Source organism: Schistocerca gregaria, chromosome X (genome assembly GCF_023897955.1).
Source record: "Schistocerca gregaria isolate iqSchGreg1 chromosome X, iqSchGreg1.2, whole genome shotgun sequence".
NCBI classification, from domain to species: Eukaryota; Metazoa; Arthropoda; class Insecta; order Orthoptera; family Acrididae; genus Schistocerca; species Schistocerca gregaria.
In genome coordinates, this window is record NC_064931.1 from 161,254,092 (window position 1) to 161,277,723 (window position 23,632).

The 23,632-nt window shown below is 40.6% G+C and overlaps 2 protein-coding genes across 7 annotated transcripts in view; one reads left to right on the top strand and one right to left on the bottom strand.

Annotated features, from left to right (window-relative positions):
• The window catches only part of LOC126297950 (titin-like), an 817,179-nt gene that overhangs the window by 116,915 nt on the left and 676,632 nt on the right, over positions 1–23,632 (bottom strand). The window contains exon 38 of the mRNA XM_049989271.1: positions 6,282–12,261. Coding sequence (XP_049845228.1) covers positions 6,282–12,261 — 5,980 coding nt within the window. The remainder of the gene's footprint in view (positions 1–6,281; positions 12,262–23,632) is intronic.
• Positions 12,335–23,485, top strand: LOC126298919 (uncharacterized). 6 transcript variants are annotated; one of them, XM_049990463.1, is made up of 2 exons: positions 12,335–12,935; positions 20,643–21,218. In XM_049990463.1, the coding sequence occupies exons 1-2, from the start codon at positions 12,425–12,427 to the stop codon at positions 21,155–21,157; spliced, it is 1,026 nt and encodes a 341-aa protein (XP_049846420.1). In that variant the 5' UTR covers positions 12,335–12,424; the 3' UTR covers positions 21,158–21,218. The 6 variants fall into 6 exon arrangements, with proteins under 6 accessions (XP_049846420.1, XP_049846421.1, XP_049846419.1 ...); XM_049990464.1 differs by lacking the exon at positions 20,643–21,218 and adding an exon at positions 17,340–17,921; XM_049990462.1 differs by lacking the exon at positions 20,643–21,218 and adding an exon at positions 16,239–16,839.

A 23,632-nucleotide genomic window follows, 5' to 3' on the forward strand; every position in this document is an offset into this window, starting at 1 on the left:
TATACATTCTGTTAAAAAAAATTAACACAGTATAATGTACCACAACAGACTAGCAAACTACAGGCATACCATTAAAATGATATTTCAAAAAAATATTTAATTTAATAATTAAAGACATATCCACCAATTTATGGCAATGTTTAAAAATTCAACAATGAGAAAAAATATAGTTTAAGACCAATAATTTATTTTTAATTATCAGAAGCATGAGCATTGTATTTTTATTACAGTCTAGAGCAATAAAATCCAAATAACACAGCTGATACAATGAAGATACTACTACAAGAAAAGTACAGGGAAAAAATAGAAGCATGCAAAGCAGTGTTGTGTTAGCAGTTGAGCAGTAATTTATTATTAACACTACTATAAGGAAATTAGTCACTTAAATGCAGGAAACACTTGCATCACAAGCAACACTAACAGCTCAAATACAAGATACACTGACAACACTACTACACATTCCACTTAAAAATCACAAAACCCATAAAAACAACTGAACATCTCACTTTTTTTATACATGATGGTGAAGAAGATTACTGATCTGGTATCAAGTATACATTAATAGGCCATTTTCAGTTCTGGTTTGATCTTGAAGTTACGTAGGATTGGAAGATAATGGTAGTATATTAATTAATGACCCATGCAGAAATACAAGGTGTAAGATGGGGTATGTTTCTTATGGATCTTCATCTGTAGATGGATTTGACCTACACTTTCACCGGCACTTTACTAAACTCCCAACACCACACAGAAATAGCTTTATTATCTAGAAATGTAAGCAGCTGAACATAGTATGACTAACAGGAGAATTTTCCACCACAACCTTTTTGCAGCATACACTTCCACCAATTATAGATGAAAGGAACTTCTTATACCTGCACATAATTCCACACATTTCAATTCTGATGAAAGTAAACATGTGTAGCTGTCCCTCCTCTTCAGACTCATATTCGGCACATGAGAAGCATCTTCAACACACTGAAGTAATTTGGATGATTTTTCATGTGTGGTTGATCCTCTAATGTATGAAGTTTCTGGAACAGTTCTTATTGATGGATCATAATGACTATTAGAAATATTAAAATCTTCATCAGAAATCATCTTATTATTACAGAACAATGCATCTGATGTAACTGTGGAAACATCAGTTTTTGTAAGGTGCTGCTGCTCCTTCTTCTTCTTCTTCTCTATGCCTGAATGATTTGATGCAGGCTTAGGGTGCTTCAGTTGAAACAGATCATGAGTGCCATTTTTATTTTTACTATTCTGGTGAAGGGCAATGTCAGATATAGTGGAAAATATTTTGAATGCCGGAGAATCTTGAATCCTTGAAGGGTCGAGACGACATGGGCTTATGCTTCGATCTTTAAGACAAACTATGCGGACAGCAGGTTTAGAAGCAATGTTTTCTTTTGTGTTTGGAGGATATTTTTTAACAGAATTTTCCTTTGTTAAGAGCTCTCTCACATTTTCAGTTTTTATTTCCCCTCCTATTTGTGAAGATGTATGCTTACATATCAAACCATCTTCAGATGTACTTCTTGTTGACCTGTTGATCTGTACTGTTGTTCCAGTAGTCAAATTTAAATTTACGTGGGAGTCTTTCCTTGCAGACAAAATATTTTCAAACTTTGAAATCAGTTTAGAAACACTTCCAAATCTGCCACGAGCATATAATGGTGTAAAAGGTGTGTCATTGGAATTCCTTCCTCTTGTTGAGAGGCATGTAAAATTCTCTGAGAGAGTCCTCTTTTCAACACATTTTTTAGGGTTCCTTTTCCTAGAAACAGCTTCAGATTCTGTGGACTTCAAAAACTGTGTCAAATTTAAATTGAATGTAGCATTACTTACATCAGAATTTGTTATTGGTATTGTGTGTGTGCTCTTTTCTTCTGACACTACTTCTGCTGTTGCGAGGTAATCAACATAGTGCATTGTCCATGACTGCATGTATAACTTCAAGGCTGCCATAGTTAATAAAGTTTGATATCCTTTAAGAGTCTTCCTTAAGGTAATAGCAAAGCAAACATCATCAGACAAACTACAGACATTGATTTTAGCAGACATAGCGTGTACAGCCTGATTAGCAGCATGAGAGGTATTAAAGGAACAAGAAATTGCAAAATTTTCATTTCCACTATGATCAGTTTCCTTACGACAAAAACAGCTGAAAGCAGCCATTTTCTCATGATCTAAACATGTATTATACAAGCTTCTGTGAGACAAATATATACTACGCACAGAATGGGTAAATATTTTAAGGCGGTAATAAGGTGGTTTGATTTTCTTAAGGTGAAGTAACGATACAGGGTATCTATCAGTTACAGCTAAGTAATCCATTTCTACAGATGGTGTATTTTTCAAATGTAGAGCTGATGACAATTCTACATTTCGCATACCTTCAGCTTCTTCGCAGATATTCCAATCTGTCTGGTTGGGTACAGGCAGTGTAGAGTTCTCATTTTGCCACACCACAGTAAGTTCACCATGGAGTTTACCAACACAAACACAAACAGAATCATTCTCTAAACAATCTGTTCTTTTTGATGACACACATACACAAACATTTCTTTCTCCATCTAGTATGGTAACTTTATCTTCCGGGTGTTCTGATCTATGGTACTCCTCCTCAGAAAATCCAAAATCTTCAACATCTGTTTGGGATTCTCGTAAATCAAATGAACCCTTAACATGTACAGCTTCTTGAGGAGCTTCTAAATCAAATTTTCGTGTGTGTTTATCATGAACAACAGAAGATGTCTGATCATCTAAATAACGGTGCATTTCCATTGGAGTCATAGTTTCAGCCCTCGAATATGAAGCTTCTTCATCTGCTGAAGCTACAACATCTTCAGTATCTGTGTGAGCACTATGGAATATATCTGATGTAGGGGACATCATGCGAATCACAGGAATAACGGTGTCAGCTGAAGTAGAAATTTGCTCTCTTACTTCATGTGAAAATGGTCCATCACCTTCCTTTAGTGTCACGGTTTGTAAACCATAGTCTCTCATTATATCTGGAGTGACAGACAAAGGTCGGTCATGAGTCATCACCTGGATCACTGTTCCATCTACTTCTCCATCTGACACTTCAATATCTTCAACATCTGTCTTTGTATCCAATGTACTCATATCTGAAGGATAGGAGTCTTGTATCATCTGTTGCGAGTTGGCAGTCAACAAGTCATCTTTGTCACTTAAAACAATTTCTTCTGTATCAGTTTCTGCACAGAAGTCAGAACCCATTGTACTATGTGACAGGAGATGTGACTTAGACTTTATGGCAACTGATTTTGTTCTTGCCTTTTTGTGTTTATTCAATGTGGACTCATCAGTTAGGAAGACTTCTTCAGTTTCTGTTAGTATTCCTGTATCTGTTGCATCTGCTTTAAGTGTATTTATTTCCTTTTCCGCTTGAATTACATCTGAGGATCCTACAAAACAACCACCTGTGTACATCTGATCAGTGGCTTCCTCATTCTCATTAACAGTAGACTTAAATTCTTTTCCAGTTTTCAAACAATAATCACATTTTAAATCGTGTACATGGATTGGTGGAATTGAAAACTGTTTGTGATGTGGTTTCCCAAGATCAGTCGATTCAGAAACACTGGTATATTTCATTTCACAATCTGTTTCTGAATCTGTTGCTATGGGAGCCACAACATTGAAGCTTTCATCTGATGCAGATGAAATGGTATCTTTCCTGCACAGATGGAGAGCTGTTCCACTGCTGCATCCTACACAGTCCAGCCCCTCTGCTAAATGTATTGCTTCTTCAGAGATAATTGTTGTTTTCTCTTGGTTATCATCATCACTTGCAACAATAACAGGCAGGTGCTCACCTGCAATGTCAAGGAACTTGATACCCACTACTTCATCACAGTCCTTCTGAACATGAGTATCTCCATCACTACCTTCACAATCATCTTCTTCTGTGCTACTTCCTTTGTCAGGAGACTGTTTCAGATTTTTTAATTTTCTCATTTTATGGTTATTGCCAGTATCAGGATCATCATTAGAGCAGTAATCATCTAGTGTCCCTAGAAAATCTAAATATTGTTCTTTTTTAGGTATCTTTGCTATGACATGATGAGTTTCTGTAACAGATTCATAAGCATTTGCCAGATTAAAGTGCTGGAATGAGACACATTCTTCATCATCACACAAGATGCTATTATCTTCTGAATGTACTTCACATTCTTCTGTGTCAGTTGCAGTTTCCTGGATGATTTTTATATCTGGAAATGGCCTCCCCTCCCTTGTTTTAACATTTCCTTTCAACTTCTCACTTTTTAAGCTATTTTCTGTTTCAGTGAAGCAGTCTTCCTCTAGTAACTGCGTGTTTAACATGTAATGAACTGGTGCATTACTTGGTGCAACTCTCTTCTCAGTTCCTTCATAATCAGAAATTTCTATGTCTTCAACATCTGTTAGAAGACCAGTTTGGTGTTTCACACCTGGGGATTTCAGTCGGCGTCTTCGTAACTGATTGCTTTTTCCGTCTTTTGTAGCCACATCTGTGTCTGAGTCAGATGATAAAACTTCACCCTCACCAGCTATGTTGAGTGCTAATGGGAGAAAACTGCTCCCTAAATGCGTTTTAGAAGATGATTTTTGTTTTTGCTTTGAATACTGGTGCATTTTAGACAATGATTTTCCTTTCCGTAATTTGACTGATGCTTTTACGGGATATTCTGGCAGATTCTGTGGTTCAGGAGTTACTGCAGGTGATGTTGCAAGATCTGAGAGATGCTTAACTGTGTCTGAAATTTCTACAGAATCCCCTTCACTTATCAGTTGTGTCAGTGCACATGGACTTGCAAATTCTTCAGATTTGTCAGAAAGGATGTCATCATCAGATAACTGAACTTCTTCAAAATCAGTCAAGCCATTTTTTATCTGCTCATCTGATGTAGAGGTAGCAAATGTCAGTGCACTGTCTGACAATTTTTCAGTTACTCTGATACATTTCATACGAAGATCTTGATTGTCTCCAGCATATTTAACTAATTCTTCAATTGTTCCTTCAATTTCTAAAAACCGATCTATACTGGAAGCATAATTTTGATCTACAGATCCTCCAACATCCTCATCTGATATTTCAACTGATTCATCTTCTGTTACAGCAAGAATTTCATCACTATTTTTAGTAGTTAGAGACCTGTATTCTGCTGTGACAGGGAATTTACAATCCTCTGTCTCACTTAATATGTCTTCCACATCTGTCAGATTCTCTGAAACAAATGAAGACTTATTCTCTTCTGTGTTCTGTAAACCATCACAGGAAGTCCTTAAATCACTATCAGATGTTACTGCAATAACTGGAAGCTTTTTGAGATCAGACTCCATACTGGAGCTTGTTGACGAAACTACAGTGTCAGAGTAATGTAATGAATTACAAGAGCTAAATTGTTGTCCAATGTTGTAATCCTGCAGTGTGGAAATTGGAAAATCTTCTATATCATCGGTTTCAGTTTTGAGAGGAATATTATCCACTGGTATCAAGTCCTGATCTTCATCTGTGGCTGATTCCTCCTCAATTACAGCTAGTAAATTTGAAGACTCTAAAATAGCGTAGTCAACGTCAGAACCAGATGTGGACAGAGTACAGATTTCATCATCATTTTCATCATGAAAGTCTTTTTCCTCTACTTCATATTCTACTTTCTCTTGTTCTCTTTCTTCTTCACTAGCTGCTTGGTTGTTATTATTCAAATAAGCATATCTGACAAACTGTAATTCTTCACTTGAGTCAGCTGTTGTTTTATGCAGAGGAGAAGTGAAGCCTTGTTTCACAGCTATATCTTGATGACCAGCTGCAGGAACTTCCCTTTCCAAACGTCCCTTGGGATCCTGAATCTGGGAATCAATACCACAGTTTAAATACCTTGAAGAAACTTGGTTACTAGTACATGCAGATGAATCTCCTTGAAATATGCTATTTGTGGGTATGCTTTCTGTATGAAAAGCTAGGTCTGTGTGTTTGATAAAATCCTTAGAATTCTCCCCTTCAAATGACTTACCTTCATTATTATACCCTTTCACTACAAGAATATTTTCTACCGAATATTTAAGGAATTCAGTCTTATCCCATAAATCTGATATTTTAGGTAAAAGAGATTGCAAATTCAAGTCACAATCTGACACAGTATTAATGCGAAGCTCCTTTAACATTTCTTCTATTTCAGAAGCCATGCTCTGAATGAATGCAGCAACTGATGGCATCAGAATATTAGTGCTGGAGTAGGCGTGGAATGTGGGTACAAATATTTTACCTGGAGAGGAGAGGGATGCAGCTTCCGATGGTTCTTCCTCAGCAACATAGTGAAACTTGTGTTTCACTCTGGGAGGGGTTACAGCTCGAACATCCAGGATTGGGGAGAGCTGCTCCTCTGATATCTGTGAACGAGACTGAGAGACTGAAGGCTCTGCACGTCTCTTCACAGGGGATATTGTAGCACTGGAAGTGGTTTCATGTGGAAACAGACTCTCTGGCTTGTGGATGATACCAGAATCTTCATCTTTAGGGACTGTACACAATTCAGGTTCAAGATCTGACAAACGAATTCTCTGTCCTGCACCATCATGAATCATGTCAAGAGATCGGCGTGTTGGTTTAGGAGAAGCTGGTGAGCCGTGGAGGTCGTGATCAGAAGAAGACAGAGGAAGTGCAACAGAATCAGACAAGGAAGAGTCTGTAGTGTCTATCACTGACAGTTCTGCTTCAATGCTGCCTGTTTCATGAGATCCACGAACACTTGAAATAGCTGCAACACGACGTAGTGCCTCAGATGCTGTCGGCTGTCGATATATAACTTCAATAGACCCAGTTGTGTCAATGGTTCTTGTAAACACTTCAGATGTAAGAAGCTGTGTCACACGTGATGCACGGCCGGGGCTTGAAGGCACTGAAGGTGGACTTCGAGCAATTCGAACTGGTGATGCAGATGGTGACTGGCTTGGTTTGTCTGCAGTAAAGCGTTCCACTACTGACTGAACTGAGAGAGAGGGTTCTGGACTGGTTGATGATAACACACTTTGATGATCTTTAATGGATATACTTTCATCATATTCAGATGTTTGGTCAGAGCTATAACCTGTCTCTACAAATGAAGCTTTTGCATCTGGTACTTTCTTTTCTAGTGAGAAGTTACCAGTATCTCTTTTGTGTATGGCATGCCTGCCCTTTTGGTCAGTTTCTCTTTGTTGCTCATATGTTTTCTGAACTTGAGAAGGTAATTTCTTTGACTTACCACCAACATTCCCAACTTTTGATGTACTTTTTGAAGAATCTGTATCTATTGACTTTTTGGCTCTTCCAGCTGTTGTGTGCATCTCCACCTTTTTAGAAGTAGCCTGATGAAGTACAGATGAAGACATGCCTTCACGTCCAATAGATGGTTTCTTTTTATCAGAAACTACTTTTCTTGAGGTTGACACTCCAACTTGGTTTCCTTCATGATCTAATTTTTCTGCACTTGTTCTTTGTTTCATACTCACTGTTCTGGTATCAGATATCTCATCTTTAACAGAAATCTTCATTGGTGATGATTTTGGAATAGCCCCTTTAGAATCTGTCACAATCGAAGTTTTTCTCTGTGAACTTTTTGGAGAGGATGCAGTAACTTCTTCCCTCTCTGCACTTCTCCTTCTAAATGAAGTTTCTCTGCTCAGACTGCTGAATCTATCAGTGGATGGGTGACCAACTTTCAAATCCCTTGACAGAGTGGATGCCATATAGCCATACACTCGATTATCATATTTTGAAGATGGTTTGCTACTGCCCTCATCTAATTTTGCATCACTATCCTTACTCTTTCTAGAGACGTGCTCTCGAGGCTGTTTCTTTGCAGTAAGTGTTCTCGTATCTGTTCCAGTATCACTTTCTTTAAATGGTTTGGCTCCATCCCACCTGTCATCAACTCTTTTCCTGCCAACATATTTCTGTGTACTGGTATCTGGAAGAGAAATACCTTCTTTTGAATGTTTTGGGGTACTACTTTTTCGTATCATAGGTTTATGTGGGTCTGTGCCAAGCTCTTTCAACTGCTTGGTCCCATCATGTAATGAACTTTTTTCTTGATCTTTCCGTTTGACTTTTTGTTTTAAACCTGTATGATCAATATCATATTTTGAAGGCCTTCTACTGTGTGCATCTTCAGAATGTTTACCAGAAGCTTCCTCAGCAGCCTTCACTGAAGTTTTACTAGAAGACTGGGGAGCTTCAAGAACTACTGATTCACTAACAACAATATCGTCACAAATGCATATTGACTGTTTCCCATGAGACTCAATATTTACATATGACACACCAGAAGCAGTTTCAAGAAAAACTCCTGTTTTAGCCATTTCAGCTTTAATTTCTTCCTCGCTGACAGTAACTTCCAGGAGATCATCCTTCATAACAATATCTTCTGAGCTGACATCAAATTTCAATTCTGGTTCTGGAGAAATAGAATGAAGTGATTTTGTTTCGTCAAGAAGAGTTGTGGCTTCAACCATTCTGATGGCAGACACGGTTGGGGTTTCATCATAAGAGTGTGTTAATCCTTCTGATATTTCTTCAGAATGGTCATGGAAATGTTCAGCATCTGGTGATAACAGAAATTGTTTCTCTGGCATAGCTGTACCATGTACAGAAATCGTTTTATCATCAACTGCCATTTCTACATGATCTCTCTCATAGCCTTGTTCTGAAGTTGCAGAAGCTGTAATGTCTGTGGAAACACTGATGCTGTCATAAGATCTGTCTGCAGAGTCAACAAAATCAGAAGGTAACACAACAGATTTTGACAGAATACTGTGTGAATCATCATAGCTTGTAGAAATTTCTTTTTTGAATGAAACATCATATTCAACACTTCCTATATCTGCTCTTGGAAGTTTTTCAGTTGTGGGTCTTATCAATCCAGGATAAGCAGAAGTTACAAAAGACATCGTTTGAGGTGGGAAGTGGGAATCAATATCTGGCACAAGAGCAGGCTGCTCTTCTGTTCCTGTTCCATTTGTTTCTTCCACATCATACTCCATACCACTGTAATCACCATGAAGTCCTACATCTTTTGCTACTGCTTCAGCTGGCGAAAGTTCCTCCTGGATGGAAACCAGTTCTGAAATTTCACTGGATTCTTTTGAATCTGGTAATGACAAAACAGTGTCTTTACCTTCAGGGGTTGGTGTAAGATCTGGTTTCATCTCACGAACTTCTTCCTTTATTTTTCTTGTGGCTTCTTTCACACTGTGAATAATTTCCTGTACACTTTTCTTGTCAATTACTTCATGGGAGTGACCAGTGCTTTTCCCTCCTTCAACAGATGATGTTACAGCAGTGACATCAATTAATGATGACAGCATTAACTTCTGAACTGAGGGCTTTTTAAGCGTTACATATTGAGAAGGATATTTTATTTCACCACTTCTCATAGACTCAGCTGCTTTGTCTAACTCCTTGTCTGTCATAGCTAAATCTTTTTCAGTCTGATGTAAGGAGCTTTCTACACTAACTTCAGAATCATGAAGTATTAACTCAATGGTTTCTTTGGAAACTACTGCTGCATGACGCAACAGGGCTCTATCCTGCCTCTCTTCCTCTTCTACAAATGATGTTTCCACTGTACTAAGTTCCTTAGGGAATATATCTGCTGCTCTTTTCTCTAATGCCTTTGCTACATCTGTTACAGAACTCTTGGTTGAAACCACCCTGTAATCCTCTTCAACTGGTGGCTCTTCACGTTTCTCCTTCTCTTCCAAAAATGCTCTAGTTGTACTACTTACTTCCAAAATTGGGGAAACAGTTAACTCTTCAAATATATCTTGCTTCTCTATCACCGTTGCCTCTTTAGTGATGGCTGCCAGTGAATCTTCGTCTTTACACGTTTCCTGTATGGAAACTTCTGTATCTAGCCCATCAGATTTATCACATACAGGAAGATCTGTTAGTGGAGAAATTACATCCTTTTTGAAGACTTCTTGAGCTTCACTTGTAACCAGCTCTGAGACAGTCTGACTCCTGGTTCTTGACACTGATGTTAGCACAGCTCTGCCAGCTGACTCAATAGACACCTCAGATTTAACCTCCTCAATAACAGCTTCCTCCTTTAAAGATTCTACCCTACTTCCATCAACATCCAATACCTGATCTAGAACTACATCTCTCACTGTGGAAATAACTTCATCTAAAGCGATTTCCTGCAACTCTTTTGCAGATGACACTATGGTAATTTCTTGCTCTTCCTCAACAACTGGTACTTTTACCAGAGATGGTGCTTTTGTCTTATCCTCCTTGGCAGATACATCCCTAATAGGTGACACACCACCAGGTTCTTCTGTTATTTCTGGCATCTCTTTTACTTCTGGTTCAATAGAGAGATCGAGGTTCTCTTCTACACCAGGTCCTACATCGACTGATGACACCGGCACTGTTTCATGCAAATCCAGTTGCTCACTTAAAGTAATTTCTTCAGTTGGAGAAACAATGTCTTTATCGGTTCTATCTGGAACATCTAATGGAGCTAATCTTACAGAGACTTCAGGCTCAGTTATCAATGCAGGTGACACTACCTGCATCACTGATTTTCTGATCTCTTCTTCAACTACCAGCTCTCTGACCATATCTATTACTACAGGTGCCACTATGTCTTTTTCCATTGTGTCTTGTACATCTGACACAGGTGGTTCAACAGAAACGTCAGGTTCATGATCCTTAAGGGGTAACAGCTCTGCTGACGGTGCCATTTTCAAAGTCTCCTCATCTGTCTTTGCACTATCAGGAACTGCCTTTTCTTGTGGTATAATGTGCTCTACAGTGATTTCTTCCAAATCTGTGACCTGACTTTCAATTGAGACCATGTGCCCCTCCTTCAACGCAGATCGTTCTGATTCTGTTTCCTCCAAAGTAACTTCCTCCTCAATATGCTCCTCTGTTACATCAAATTCTCTTACTATGGAAACAGCCTCCTCTTCTAGAATGTCATGTACAACAGTTAATTCTTGCTCAACTGTGACGTCATATGCACCCTCAACAATAGTTTTCTCCTTTGTGTCCAATTCCTTGTCACTACCAGGTGCCATATCCAATGTTGTGTCTGCAGATATTACTTCAACTGGGGATTTTACCTCACTTGCTGATATTGCTGGCACAGCTCTGTCAGCTACCTCAATAGACACTTCAGATTTAACCTCCTCAATAACACCTTGCTCACCTACTGATTCTACCCTACTTCCACCCTCATCCAATATCTCATCTAGAGCTACACCTCTCACTGTGGAAATAACTTCTTCTTCAGTGATTTCCTGCAACTCTTTTACAGATGACACTATGGTAATTTCTTGCTCTTCCTCAAGAACAGGTACTTTTACCACAGATGTAGCTTTTGTCACATCCTCCTTGGGAGATATATCCGTAATAGGTGACACAGTTGGTTCTTCTGCAGTTTCCAGCATCTTGCTTACCACTGGTTCAATAGACAGATCGAGCTTCTCTTTTACACCAGGTCCTACATCAACTGATGACACTGGCACTGTTTCATGCACATCCAGTTGCTCACTTACAATAATTTTTTCAGTTGGGGAACCAATGTCTTTATCGGTTCTATATGGAACATCTAATGGAGCTAATCTTACAGAGATTTCGGGCTCTGTTATCAATGCAGGTGACACTACCTCCATCACGGTTTTTGTGATCTCTTCTTCAACTACCTGCTCTCTGACCATATCTATTACTACAGGTGCCACTATGTCTTTTACCATTGTGTCTTGTACATCTGACACAGGTGATTCTACAGACATGTCTGCCTCATGGTCCTTAATGGGTAATGGCTCTGGTGAAGGTGACATTTTCAAGGTCTCCTCATCTATCTTTGCACTATCAGGAACTACCTTTCCTTGTGGTACAATGTGTTCTTCAGTGACTTCTTTCCATTCTGTGACAGGAGACACGAGTGAGACCATGGGCTCCTCCTTTAAGGCAGATAGTTCTTCTACTGTGTCTTCCAATGTGACTTCTTCCTCCTCAAGCTCCCGTGTTACGTCTACCTCTTTTACTATTGAAAAAACTTCCTCCTCTTTAATGTCCTGCACCAAAGTAAATGCTTGCTCAATAGGGACCTCATATGCACCCTCTACAATAGTTTCCTCCTTTGTGTCTATTTCTTTGTCTCTATCAGCTGCCATATCCAATGTTGTGTCGACTGATATTACTTCAAGTGGGGATTTTTTCTCACTTGCCACTATTGCTGGCTCAGCTCTGTCAGCTACCTCAATAGACACCTTGGATTTGTCTTCCTCAGTAACAGCTTCCTCATCTAATGATTCTACCCTTCTTCCATCCTCATCCAATATCTGATCTAGAACTACATCTCTCACTGTGGAAATAACATCATCTACAGTGATTTCCTGCAACTCTTTTACAGATGACATTATGGTAATTTCTTGCTCTGGCTCAACAACTGGTACTTTTACCACAGACGGTGCTTTTGTCACATCCTCCTTGGGAGAGATATCCCTAATAGGTGACACACCTGGTTCTTCTGTTATTTCTGGCATCTCTGTTACCTCTGGTTCAATAGACAGATCGAGCTTCTCTTCTACACCAGGTCCTACATCAACTGATGACACCGACACTGTTTCATGCACAACCAGTTGCTCACTTACAGTAATTTCTTCAGTTGGAGGAACAATGTCTTTATCGGTTCTATCTGGAACATCTAATGGAGCTAATATTACAGAAATTTCGGGCTCAGTTACCAATGCAGGTGATACTACTTCCATCACGGTTTTTGTGATCTCTTCTTCAACTACCTGCTCTCTGACCATATCTATTACTACAGGTGCCACTATGTCTTTTACCATTGTGTCTTGTACATCTGACACAGGTGATTCTACAGGCATGTCTGCCTCATGGTCCTTAATGGGTAATAACTCTGCTGAAGGTGACATTTTCAAGGTCTCCTCATCTATCTTTGCACTATCAGGAGCTGCCTTTCCTTGTGGTACAATGTGTTCTTCAGTGACTTCTTCCAATTCTGTGACACGAGTTTCAAGTGAGACCATGAGTTCCTCCCTTATGGCAGATACTTCTTCTACTGTCTCTTCCAATGTGACTTCTTCCTCCTCAAGCTCCCGTGTTACGTCTACCTCTTTTACTATGGAAACAACTTCTTCCTTTTTAATATCCTGCACAACTGTAAATGCTTGCTCTATAGGGACCTCATATGCACCCTCTACAATAGTTTCCTTCTTTGTGTCTAATTCTTTGTCTCTATCAGCTGCTATATCCAATGTTCTGTCGACTGATATTACTTCAAGTGGGGATTTTTCCTCACTTGCCACTATTGCTGCCACAGCTCTGTCAACTACCTCAATACACACCTCAGATTTGTCTTCCTCAGTAACAGCTTCCTCATCTAATGATTCTACCCTGCTTCCATCCTCATCCAATATCTGATCTAGAACTACATCTCTCACTGTGGAAATAACTTCATCTACAGTGATTTCCTGCAACTCTTTCACAGATGACACTATGGCAATTTCTTGCTCTGCCTCTACAACTGGTACTTTTACCACAGATGGTGCTTTTGTCACATCCTTCTTGGGAGATATATCCCTAATAGGTGACACACCTGGTTCTTCTGTTATTTCTGGCATCTCTTCTACCTCTGGTTCAATAGAGATATCGAGCTTCTCTTCTACACCAGGTCCTACACCAACTGATGACACCGGCACTGTTTCATCCACAACCAGTTGGTCACTTACAGCAATTTCTTCAGTTGGAGGAACAATGTCTTTATCGGTTCTATCTGGAACATCTAATGGAGCTAATCTTACAGGGATTTCAGGCTCAGTTATCAATGCAGGTGACACTACCTCCATCACGGTTGTTCTGATCTCTTCTTCAACTACCTGCTCTCTGACCATATCTATTACTACAGGTGCCACTATGTCTTTTACCATTGTGTATTGTACATCTGACACAGGTGATTCTACAGACATGTCTGCCTCATGGTCCTTAATGGGTAATGGCTCTGGTGAAGGTGACATTTTCAAGGTCTCCTCATCTATCTTTGCACTATCAGGAGCTGCCTTTTCTTGTGGTACAATGTGTTCTTCAGTGACTTCTTTCAATTCTGTGACAGGAGATTTGAGTGAGACCATGGGCTTCTCCTTTAAGCCAGATAGTTCTTCTACAGTCTCTTCCAATGTGACTTCTTCCTCCTCAAGCTCCCGTGTTACATCTACCTCTTTTACTTTGGAAACAACTTCCTCCTTTTTAATGTCCTGCACAACTGTAAATGCTTGCTCAATAGGGACCTCATATGCACCCTCCACAATAGTTTCCTCCTTTGTGTCTAATTCTTTGTCTCTATCTGCTGCCATATCCAATGTTGTGTCGACTGATATTACTTCAAGTGGGGATTTTACCTCACTTGCCACTATTGCTGGCACAGCTCTGTCAGCTACCTCAATAGACACCTCAGATTTGTCTTCCTCAGTAACAGCTTCCTCATCCAATGATTCTACCCTACTTCCATCCTCATCCAACACCTGATCTAGAACTACATCTCTCACTGTGGAAATAACTTCATCTACAGTGACTTCCTGCAACACTTTTACAGATGACACTACTGTAATTTCTTTTTCTTCCTTAACAACTGGTACTTTTACCACAGATGGTGCTTTTGTCACATCCTCCTTGGGAGAGATATCCCTAATAGGTGACACACCTGGTTCTTCTGTTATTTCTGGCATTTCTTCTACCTCTGGTTCAATAGAGATATCGAGCTTCTCTTCTACACCAGGTCCTACATCAACTGATGACACCGACACTGTTTCACGCACATCCAGTTGCTCACTTACAGTAATTTCTTCAGTTGGGGAAACAATGTCTTTATCGGTTCTATCTGGAACATCTAATGGAGCTAATCTTACAGAGATTTGAGGCTCAGTTACCAATGCAGGTGACACTACCTCCATCACTGTTTTTCTCATCTCTTCTTCAACTACCTGCTCTCTGACCACATCTATTACCACAGGTGCCACTATGTCTTTTACCATTGTGTCTTGTACATCTGACACAGGTGATTCTACAGACATGTCTGCCTCATGGTCCTTAATGGGTAATGGCTCTAGTGAAGGTGACATTTTCAAGGTCTCCTCATCTATCTTTGCACTATCAGGAGCTGCCTTTTCTTGTGGTACAATGTGTTCTTCAGTGACTTCTTTCCATTCTGTGACAGGAGACACGAGTGAGACCATGGGCTCCTCCTTTAAGGCAGATAGTTCTTCTACTGTGTCTTCCAATGTGACTTCTTCCTCCTCAAGCTCCCGTGTTACGTCTACCTCTTTTACTATGGAAACAACTTCCTCCTTTTTAATGTCCTGCACAACTGTAAATGCTTGCTCTATAGGGACCTCATATGCACCCTCTACAATAGTTTCCTTCTTTGTGTCTAATTCTTTGTCTCTATCAGCTGCCATATCCAATGTTATGTCGACTGATATTACTTCAAGTGGGGATTTTACCTCACTTGCCACTATTGCTGGCACAGCTCTGTCAGCTACCTCAATAGACACCTCGGATTTGTCTTCCTCAGTAACAGCTTCCTCATCTAATGATTCTACCCTGCTTCCATCCTCATCCAATATCTGATCTAGAACTACATCTCTCACTGTGGAAATAACATCATCTACAGTGATTTCCTGCAACTCTTTCGCAGATGACACTATGGCAATTTCTTGCTCTGCCTCAACAACTGGTACTTTTACCACAGATGGTGCTTTTGTCACATCCTTCTTGGGAGATATATCCCTAATAGGTGACACACCTGGTTCTTCTGTTATTTCTGGCATCTCTTCTACCTCTGGTTCAATAGAGATATCGAGCTTCTCTTCTACACCAGGTCCTACACCAACTGATGACACCGGCACTGTTTCATCCACAACCAGTTGGTCACTTACAGCAATTTCTTCAGTTGGAGGAACAATGTCTTTATCGGTTCTATCTGGAACATCTAATGGAGCTAATCTTACAGGGATTTCAGGCTCAGTTATCAATGCAGGTGACACTACCTCCATCACGGTTGTTCTGATCTCTTCTTCAACTACCTGCTCTCTGACCATATCTATTACTACAGGTGCCACTATGTCTTTTACCATTGTGTCTTGTACATCTGACACAGGTGATTCTACAGACATGTCTGCCTCATGGTCCTTAATGGGTAATGGCTCTGGTGAAGGTGACATTTTCAAGGTCTCCTCATCTATCTTTGCACTATCAGGAGCTGCCTTTTCTTGTGGTACAATGTGTTCTTCAGTGACTTCTTTCAATTCTGTGACAGGAGATTTGAGTGAGAACATGGGCTTCTCCTTTAAGCCAGATAGTTCTTCTACAGTCTCTTCCAATGTGACTTCTTCCTCCTCAAGCTCCCGTGTTACATCTACCTCTTTTACTATGGAAACAACTTCCTCCTTTTTAATGTCCTGCACAACTGTAAATGCTTGCTCAATAGGGACCTCATATGCACCCTCCACAATAGTTTCCTCCTTTGTGTCTAATTCTTTGTCTCTATCTGCTGCCATATCCAATGTTGTGTCGACTGATATTACTTCAAGTGGGGATTTTACCTCACTTGCCACTATTGCTGGCACAGCTCTGTCAGCTACCTCAATAGACACCTCAGATTTGTCTTCCTCAGTAACAGCTTCCTCATCCAATGATTCTACCCTACTTCCATCCTCATCCAACACCTGATCTAGAACTACATCTCTCACTGTGGAAATAACTTCATCTACAGTGACTTCCTGCAACACTTTTACAGATGACACTGCTGTAATTTCTTTTTCTTCCTTAACAACTGGTACTTTTACCACAGATGGTGCTTTTGTCACATCCTCCTTGGGAGAGATATCCCTAATAGGTGACACACCTGGTTCTTCTGTTATTTCTGGCATTTCTTCTACCTCTGGTTCAATAGAGATATCGAGCTTCTCTTCTACACCAGGTCCTACATCAACTGATGACACCGACACTGTTTCACGCACATCCAGTTGCTCACTTACAGTAATTTCTTCAGTTGGGGAAACAATGTCTTTATCGGTTCTATCTGGAACATCTAATGGAGCTAATCTTACAGAGATTTGAGGCTCAGTTACCAATGCAGGTGACACTACCTCCATCACTGTTTTTCTCATCTCTTCTTCAACTACCTGCTCTCTGACCACATCTATTACCACAGGTGCCACTATGTCTTTTACCATTGTGTCTTGTACATCTGACACAGGTGATTCTACAGACATGTCTACCTCATGGTCCTTAATGGGTAATGGCTCTAGTGAAGGTGACATTTTCAAGGTCTCCTCATCTATCTTTGCACTATCAGGAGCTGCCTTTTCTTGTGGTACAATGTGTTCTTCAGTGACTTCTTTCCATTCTGTGACAGGAGACACGAGTGAGACCATGGGCTCCTCCTTTAAGGCAGATAGTTCTTCTACTGTGTCTTCCAATGTGACTTCTTCCTCCTCAAGCTCCCGTGTTACGTCTACCTCTTTTACTATGGAAACAACTTCCTCCTTTTTAATGTCCTGCACAACTGTAAATGCTTGCTCTATAGGGACCTCATATGCACCCTCTACAATAGTTTCCTTCTTTGTGTCTAATTCTTTGTCTCTATCAGCTGCCATATCCAATGTTATGTCGACTGATATTACTTCAAGTGGGGATTTTACCTCACTTGCCACTATTGCTGGCACAGCTCTGTCAGCTACCTCAATAGACACCTCGGATTTGTCTTCCTCAGTAACAGCTTCCTCATCTAATGATTCTACCCTGCTTCCATCCTCATCCAATATCTGATCTAGAATTACATCTCTCACTGTGGAAATAACATCATCTACAGTGATTTCCTGCAACTCTTTCGCAGATGACACTATGGCAATTTCTTGCTCTGCCTCAACAACTGGTACTTTTACCACAGATGGTGCTTTTGTCACATCCTTCTTGGGAGATATATCCCTAATAGGTGACACACCTGGTTCTTCTGTTATTTCTGGCATCTCTTCTACCTCTGGTTCAATAGAGATATCGAGCTTCTCTTCTACACCAGGTCCTACATCAACTGATGACACCGGCACTGTTTCATCCATAACCAGTTGGTCACTTACAGCAAGTTCTTCAGTTGGAGGAACAATGTCTTTATCGGTTCTATCTGGAACATCTAATGGAGCTAATCTTACAGGGATTTCAGGCTCAGTTATCAATGCAGGTGACACTACCTCCATCACGGTTGTTCTGATCTCTTCTTCAACTACCTGCTCTCTGACCATATCTATTACTACAGGTGCCACTATGTCTTTTACCATTGTGTCTTGTACATCTGACACAGGTGATTCTACAGACATGTCTGCCTCATGGTCCTTAATGAGTAATGGCTCTGGTGAAGGTGACATTTTCAAGGTATCATCATCTATCTTTGCACTATCAGGAGCTGCCTTTTCTTGTGGTACAATGTGTTCTTCAGTGACTTCTTTCAATTCTGTGACAGGAGATTTGAGTGAGACCATGGGCTTCTCCTTTAAGGCAGATAGTTCTTCTACACTCTCTTCCAATGTGACTTCTTCCTCCTCAAGCTCCCGTGTTACATCTACCTCTTTTACTATTGAAACAATTTCCTCCTTTTTAATGTCCTGCACAACTGTAAATGCTTGCTCAATAGAGACCTCATATGCACCCTCCACAATAGTTTCGTCCTTTGTGTCTAATTCTTTGTCTCTATCTGCTGACATATCCAATGTTGTGTCGACTGATATTACTTCAAGTGGGGACTTTACCTCACTTGCCACTATTGCTGGCACAACTCTGTCAGCTACCTCAATAGACACCTCAGATTTGTCTTCCTCAGTAACAGCTTCCTCATCCAATGATTCTACCCTACTTCCATCCTCATCCAATATCTGATCTAGAACTACATCTCTCACTGTGGAAATAACTTCATCTGCAGTGACTTCCTGCAACACTTTTACAGATGACACTGCTGTAATTTCTTTCTCTTCCTTAACAACTGGTACTTTTACCACAGATGGTGCTTTTGTCACATCCTCCTTGGGAGAGATATCCCTAATAGGTGACACACCTTGTTCTTCTGTTATTTCTGGCATCTCTGTTACCTCTGGTTCAATAGACAGATCGAGCTTCTCTTCTACACCAGGTCCTACATCAACTGATGACACCGACACTGTTTCATGCACAACCAGTTGCTCACTTACTGCAATTTCTTCAGTTGGAGGAACAATGTCTTTATCGGTTCTATCTGGAACATCTAATGGAGCTAATATTACAGAAATTTCGGGCTCAGTTACCAATGCAGGTGATACTACTTCCATCACGGTTTTTGTGATCTCTTCTTCAACTACCTGCTCTCTGACCATATCTATTACTACAGGTGCCACTATGTCTTTTACCATTGTGTCTTGTACATCTGACACAGGTGATTCTACAGACATGTCTGCCTCATGGTCCTTAATGGGTAATAACTCTGCTGAAGGTGACATTTTCAAGGTCTCCTCATCTATCTTTGCACTATCAGGAGCTGCCTTTTCTTGTGGTACAATGTGTTCTTCAGTGACTTCTTTCCATTCTGTGACAGGAGATACGAGTGAGACCATGGGCTCCTCCTTTAAGGCAGATAGTTCTTCTACTGTGTCTTCCAATGTGACTTCTTCCTCCACAAGCTCCCGTGTTACGTCTACCTCTTTTACTATTGAAACAACTTCCTCCTCTTTTATGTCCTGCACCAAAGTAAATGCTTGCTCAATAGGGACTTCATATGCAACCTCCACAATAGTTTCGTCCTTTGTGTCTAATTCTTTGTCTCTATCAGCTGCCATATCCAATGTTGTGTCGACTGATATTACTTCAAGTGGGGATTTTACCTCACTTGCCACTACTGCTGGCACAGCTCTGTCAGCTACCTCAATAGACACCTCGGATTTGTCTTCCTCAGTAACAGCTCCCCCATCTAATGCTTCTACCCTACTTCCATCCTCATCCAATATCTGATCTAGAACTACATCTCTCACTGTGGAAATAACTTCTTTTACAGTGATTTCCTGCAATTCTTTTACAGATGACACTACGGTAATTTCTTGCTGTGCCTCAACAACAGGTACTTTTACCACAGATGGTGCTTTTGTCACATCCTCCTTGGGAGAGATATCCCTAATAGGTGACACACCTGGTTCTTCTGTTATTTCTGGCATCTCTGTTACCTCTGGTTCAATAGAGATATCGAGCTTCTCTTCTACACCAGGCCCTACATCAACTGATGACACCAGAACTGTTTCACGCACATCCAGTTGCTCACTTACAGTAATTTCTTCAGTTGGAGAAACAATGTCTTTATCGGTTCTATCTGGAACATCTAATGGAGCTAACCTTACAGGGATTTCAGGCTCAGTTATCAATGCAGGTGACACTACCTCCATCACGGTTTTTGTGATCTCTTCTTCAACTACCTGCTCTCTGACTATATCTATTACAACAGGTGCCACTATGTCTTTTACCATTGTGTCTTGTACATCTGACACAGGTGATTCTACAGACATGTCTGCCTCATGGTCCTTAATGTGTAATGGCTCTGGTGAAGGTGACATTTTCAAGGTCTCCTCATCTATCTTTGCACTATCAGGAGCTGCCTTTTCTTGTGGTACAATGTGTTCTTCAGTGACTTCTTTCCATTCTGTGACAGGAGATAAGAGTGAGACCATGGGTTCCTCCTTTAAGGCAGATAGTTCTTCAACTGTGTCTTCCAATGTGACTTCTTCCTCCTCAAGTTCCCGTGTTACGTCTACCTCTTTTACTATTGAAACAACTTCCTCCTCTTTAATGTCCTGCACCAAAGTAAATGCTTGCTCAATAGGGACTTCATATGCACCCTCCACAATAGTTTCGTCCTTTGTGTCTAATTCTTTGTCTCTATCAGCTGCCATATCCAATGTTGTGTCGACTGATATTACTTCAAGTGGGGATTTTACCTCACTTGCCACTATTGCTGGCACAGCTCTGTCAGCTACCTCAATAGACACCTCAGATTTGTCTTCCTCAGTAACAGCTTCCTCATCTAATGATTCTACCCTACTTCCATCCTCATCCAACACCTGATCTAGAACTACATCTCTCACTGTGGAAATAACTTCATCTACAGTGACTTCCTGCAACTCTTTTACAGATGACACTGCTGTAATTTCTTTCTCTTCCTTAACAACTGGTACTTTTACAACAGATGGTGCTTTTGTCACATCCTCCTTGGCAGAGATATCCATAATAGGTGACACACCTGGTTCTTCTGTTATTTCTGGCATCTCTGTTACCTCTGGTTCAATAGACAGATCAAGCTTCTCTTTTACACCAGGTCCTACATCAACCGATGTCACTGGCACTGTTTCACGCACATCCAGTTGCTCACTTACAGTAATTTTTTCAGTTGGAGAAACAATGTCTTTATCGGTTCTTTCTGGAACATCTAATGGAGCTAATCTTACAGGGATTTCAGGCTCAGTTATCAATGCAGGTGACACTACCTCCATCACGGTTGTTCTGATCTCTTCTTCAACTACCTGCTCTCTGACCATATCTATTACTACAGGTGCCACTATGTCTTTTACCATTGTGTCTTGTACATCTGACACAGGTGATTCTACAGACATGTCTGCCTCATGGTCCTTAATGGGTAATGGCTCTGGTGAAGGTGACATTTTCAAGGTCTCCTCATCTATCTTTGCACTATCAGGAGCTGCCTTTCCTTGTGGTACAATGTGTTCTTCAGTGACTTCTTCCAATTCAGTGACTTCCTTTAAGGAAGATAGTTCTTCTACAGTCTCTTCCAATGTGACTTCTTCCTCCTCAAGCTCACGTGTTTCATCTACCTCTTTTACTACGGAAACAAGTTCCTCCTTTTTAATGTCCTGCACCAAAGTAAAGGCTTGCTCAATACGGACTTCATATGCACCCTCCACAATAGTTTCGTCCTTTGTGTCTAATTCTTTGTCTCTATCAGCTGCCATATCCAATGTTGTGTCGACTGATATTACTTCAAGTGGGGATTTTACCTCACTTGCCACTATTGTTGGCACAGCTCTGTCAGCTACCTCAATAGACACCTCGGATTTGTGTTCCTCAGTAACAGCTCCCTCATCTAATGATTCTACCCTACTTCCATCCTCATCCAATATCTGATCTAGAACTACATCTCTCACTGTGGAAATAACTTCTTCTACAGTGATTTCCTGCAATTCTTTTACAGATGACACTACGGTAATTTCTTGCTGTGCCTCAACAACAGGTACTTTTACCACAGATGGTGCTTTTGTCACATCCTCCTTGGGAGAGATATCCCTAATAGGTGACACACCTGGTTCTTCTGTTATTTCTGGCACCTCTGTTAATTCTGGTTCAATAGAGATATCGAGCTTCTCTTTTACACCAGGTCCTACATCAACCGATGTCACTGGCACTGTTTCACGCACATCCAGTTGCTCACTTACAGTCAATTCTTCAGTTGGAGAAACAATGTCTTTATCGGTTCTATCTGGAACATCTAATGGAGCTAACCTTACAGGGATATCAGGCTCAGTTATCAATGTAGGTGACACTACCTCCATCACGGTTTTTGTGATCTCTTCTTCAACTACCTGCTCTCTGACCATATCTATTACTACAGGTGCCACTATGTCTTTTACCATTGTGTCTTGTACATCTGACACAGGTGATGCTACAGACATGTCTGCCTCATGGTCCTTAATGGGTAATGGTTCTGCTGAAGGTGACATTTTCAAGGTCTCCTCATCTATCTTTGCACTATCAGGAGCTGCCTTTTCTTGTGGTACAATGTGTTCTTCAGTGACTTCTTTCAATTCTGTGACAGGAGATTTGAGTGAGACCATGGGCTTCTCCTTTAAGGCAGATAGTTCTTCTACAGTCTCTTCCAATGTGACTTCTTCCTCCTCAAGCTCCCGTGTTACATCTACCTCTTTTACTATGGAAACAACTTCCTCCTTTTTAATGTCCTGCACAACTGTAAACGCTTGCTCGATAAGGACCTCATATGCACCCTCCGCAATAGTTTCCTCCTTTGTGTCTAATTCTTTGTCTCTATCAGCTGCCATATCCAATGTTGTGTCGACTGATATTACTTCAAGTGGGGATTTTACCTCACTTGCCACTATTGCTGGCACAGCTCTGTCAGCTACCTCAATAGACACCTCGGATTTGTCTTCCTCAGTAACAGCTTCCTCATCTAATGATTCTACCCTACTTCCATCCTCATCCAATATCTGATCTAGAACTACATCTCTCACTGTGGAAATAACTTCATCTACAGTGATTTCCTGCAACTCTTTCGCAGATGACACTATGGCAATTTCTTGCTCTGCCTCAACAACTGGTACTTTTACCACAGATGGTGCTTTTGTCACATCCTCCTTGGGAGAGATATCCCTAATAGGTGACACACCTGGTTCTTCTGTTATTTCTGCCATCTCTGTTACCTCTGGTTCAATAGAGATATCGAGCTTCTCTTTTACACCAGGTCCTACATCAACCGATGTCACTGGCACTGTTTCACGCACATCCAGTTGC

Bases quoted from the DNA above. Each gene is read 5' to 3' on its own strand.
- LOC126298919 (XM_049990463.1), top strand. From the start codon at position 12,425: ATGGTAATTTCTTGCTCTGGCTCAACAACTGGTACTTTTACCACAGAC. The intron at 12,936-20,642 runs GTGACATTTTCA...GCTCTGGTGAAG, and splicing joins GGGTAATAACTCTGCTGAAG to GTGACATTTTCAAGGTCTCC.